Source organism: Mugil cephalus, chromosome 20 (genome assembly GCF_022458985.1).
Source record: "Mugil cephalus isolate CIBA_MC_2020 chromosome 20, CIBA_Mcephalus_1.1, whole genome shotgun sequence".
Taxonomy (NCBI): Eukaryota; Metazoa; Chordata; class Actinopteri; order Mugiliformes; family Mugilidae; genus Mugil; species Mugil cephalus.
This window is the reverse complement of record NC_061789.1, coordinates 6,886,333-6,889,622: the sequence shown is the minus strand read 5'-3', so window position 1 is coordinate 6,889,622 and position 3,290 is coordinate 6,886,333. Positions and strand designations below refer to the sequence as shown.

Here is a 3,290-nt window from a genome sequence, read left to right as displayed (position 1 = left end):
TCCTGCCTAATTCCCTGACTGACTCAATGACTGCCACCCCCACGGCCCCCATTCCACACAGGACTTGGGTTAAAGAAGCACCCTGACAGAGGAAATTAAATAAAATAGAAAACTCCTTTAACTTCCAAACAATTAGTCCGTGTAAAATAATATGCAGCAGGCAGACGTGGCACATTCTTAATGTTGGTTTATGAGCTAAATCACAACTTTAGGTGGCAGCGCTGTGACCTAGAATCTGAGTAGTTTTTCTCCTAAACTTAAAGCTTGAAGTCTCGATTTAGTTAATGTGGCTCCCAACAGAAAGGAAAAGTTTAAAAAATAATAATAATGGCCTACCTGTCAGTCAGTGGGGACTTCTCGCCATCGTCAGATGTTCCAGGCCGACAACTCCAATGAGGAAATCAAAATCCATAATCCATTCAGGAGACAGGTGCAGATAGTCCAGCAGGTTAATACTCCAAGGAGGATGATCAGGATATTGCGTGAGTTCTGATATGTTCCCACACATTTATTTTACTCAGGATAATCCAACGTTCCTGCAGCTGAGACCATCAGGACACGGCTCACACTGCCAGACTGAGGGGCTGCCGGGTGGACCTGCTCGATGCTCAGCCTGTTGGCATCAGCTTCACAAAGACACCGATTGTCCACCTTGAGGGAGGCCGCTGCCCCGGGAACAGCGGATAGGTTTGCGCTCCCCAGAGGGAACCTGGATTATTTCTGCAAGAATTTGTGTCTTTATTTGAGGCCTGGGCCGAGGAATGCTAACCTCTCTGGTTTCAGACAACAGAGGAGGGTCTGTTTGGAGAGAGGAAAGCCCTCGACGGGCCGGTGGGACTTCACAGGGAGGGTAAACATCAGAGTGATGGTGATGAGATGAGGGCAGATAAAAGGCGATACATGCAGGAAAAAAAGAGTTGAAATAAAGTTTTAGAAGGGTCACTTCAGGATGCTGAATATTGCAAGAGAAAGCTTTAAACAAGTTAGACCTCCTACAGCTTATGACTAAAAGACGACCAGAAAAGTGGTGCAAATACAAAAAGTGATAACAAATACTAAAACCAACTAACCAACCAACCACACTAAAACCAAATAAAGAAAACATATAAATGAGAATTCAGAGATGGGCGCAAATGGTAGTAACCAGGCCGAAAAGCAACGTAGATTTCAGTGTTTGGCTCAGTTAGTGCCTGCTTAGCTCTATTGCCGTGCTGATCCTGCATTTCACGTCAGTTTTTCACCTGCATGGACTCCAGTGAAGTACGAGCCACATACACGTCTGATAAATAAAACGGGCAAAACAGTCAAAAATTTGGCTGCACTTCACCTCAAAAGATGCAGACTCTGCAACCTGCAAAAAGTGCTTGAAGGAGAAATTGTGCAAAGGAAGTAACACTATTGTTTGAGAGTCAAGTGGAGAAGGACAGGAAATGAGGAGGCAGAGAGGGGGGAGAGACATGCAGGATGCATGTGAGGATACCCACTGAGCTAAACACTGCCCGAATGTACCGTCTTTGATAGCCTGCCAGACCCCATTATGATGATTATATCACGAGACATTATCGTGATATAATCGTGTATAATCGTATAATCGTGAAATAATATCACAAGAATTACTTTAGTTGTGAATTATTCTTTATATTGGTTCATTTATTTCTTAGTTGTATTTAATATTCTGTTCAGCACAAAATACCTTAAAAAATAAAAAGGCACCATTTAGGCACAGTATCAGATAAAACCTTAACGATATCCATCCCTATTTGTGACTTCATGATGTCTAGGTTCCTCCTGTGCTCAAAAGGTGGCAGTATATCTTCACATACTGACTGTGGTGAAGACACAACCCTCTGTAATGGTCTGTGTTTTATACTGACTCAAAGGATGTGGGTGAACAGTCTGACTGTAGAGTCAATGAGAAACACAATATAAAGAAACCGGGAGGGCGCAGTAAAACCAAGATGATCCTCTTAATCCTGATTCTGATTTGTTCCTGTAATATAGCTTCAGGTAACGCCATCACATATGGGTGTTTTTATAAACTCTAGACATCTGTCAGATATTTCCTGGTGTTAATTAATGTCTTCCTCCTCAGGAGGCTCACTAGGTAAAGTCCACCAGACTCCAGCCGTGATGTACGGACGCTCCAACGGGACGGCAGAGCTCAGCTGCTTGCACACGTTCGGCAGCTACAACCAGATCCTCTGGTACAAGCGAGTGGAGAGTGGACAGCTGCAGCTGCTGGGATATATGATGAGAAACAGTCCATCTCCAGAGCCCGGTGTCACAGTGAAGATGGGGGGGAACGCAGAAACGAATGAAAACTGCACGTTAACCATTGAGGAGCTCGGGCGCGACAGCAGTGCAGTTTACTTCTGTGCTGCTACTCTACACTGTGCTATGTATCGCTGTTCCTCAGCACAAAAACCTCCCTTTCACTTACTTTACACGTTCTTAATACAGCCTTGCACCTGGTTAGCTTTTCATCCTTTTTTTTTGAGGTTACAGTGGCGGATTCTTTATTTAACCTCACAGATCTCTTCATCTCACATGTGCCCATAAAGCGTCTTATTTTGAAAGGATCACCGTGGCTGTTCAATTTTCTCATGATTTTCTTATTTCTGTCATATTTTCACAAACACGGGTTTCCGGACAAGTAACAGAACGGAATTTATTCCACAAAAACCTCAGAATAATAAACTTTCAACATATAAAATATACAGGTGTGCAGAGATGACACTGAGCTTGGCCCACTGGGGTTAGGGTTAAGGGAGGAGGGGGTAAATGGTTATTTGTCCACCCTTGACAAACATGACAAACGCAAATATCTCGTGAATGGAAGGTCGTAGAGCTTGAAACCATTCTCCATCCCCCTAAATTTGTCCATGAGCTTTGTCCTGCCCCCGTATCTCTAGCTCTTACTGTTTCTGAGATATCGTGATTTTAATGTCCAACATTTTTGTATCTTGGGAACGAGAGATGGGGACACATCCATGGTTTTTAGCGTGGTAGTATTATGTCCGACGAATCACATTTCCAAGTCTCTCTCACCTTCTGTCGAGGAGTTACATTCATTCGAAGTCGTTACATTCAAAATTGTCCCCCCAGAATATTGCTAGGAGCACGTTTCAGGCCATTTGAAGTCGATAGGTACCTTTTTTTTTTTTTTTTTTGGACCAATATCTTGACACTAGATACTTTTCAGGGTTACCTAGGGAACCCACCACAGATGCTTTGGGTTCCTTCCAGGGATACCTGAACCTATAAATGACTTCCAGATTTCAATTAATGAG

General features: G+C 43.4%; 1 gene segment (V, D, J or C); it reads left to right on the top strand.

The window, feature by feature from the left end:
* Positions 1 to 1,893: 1,893 nt before the first annotated feature.
* Positions 1,894 to 2,928, top strand: LOC124997832. The segment is given in 3 exon segments: positions 1,894 to 2,007; positions 2,093 to 2,471; positions 2,913 to 2,928. Coding segments are annotated over 3 exon segments (444 nt in total).
* Positions 2,929 to 3,290: the final 362 nt, after the last annotated feature.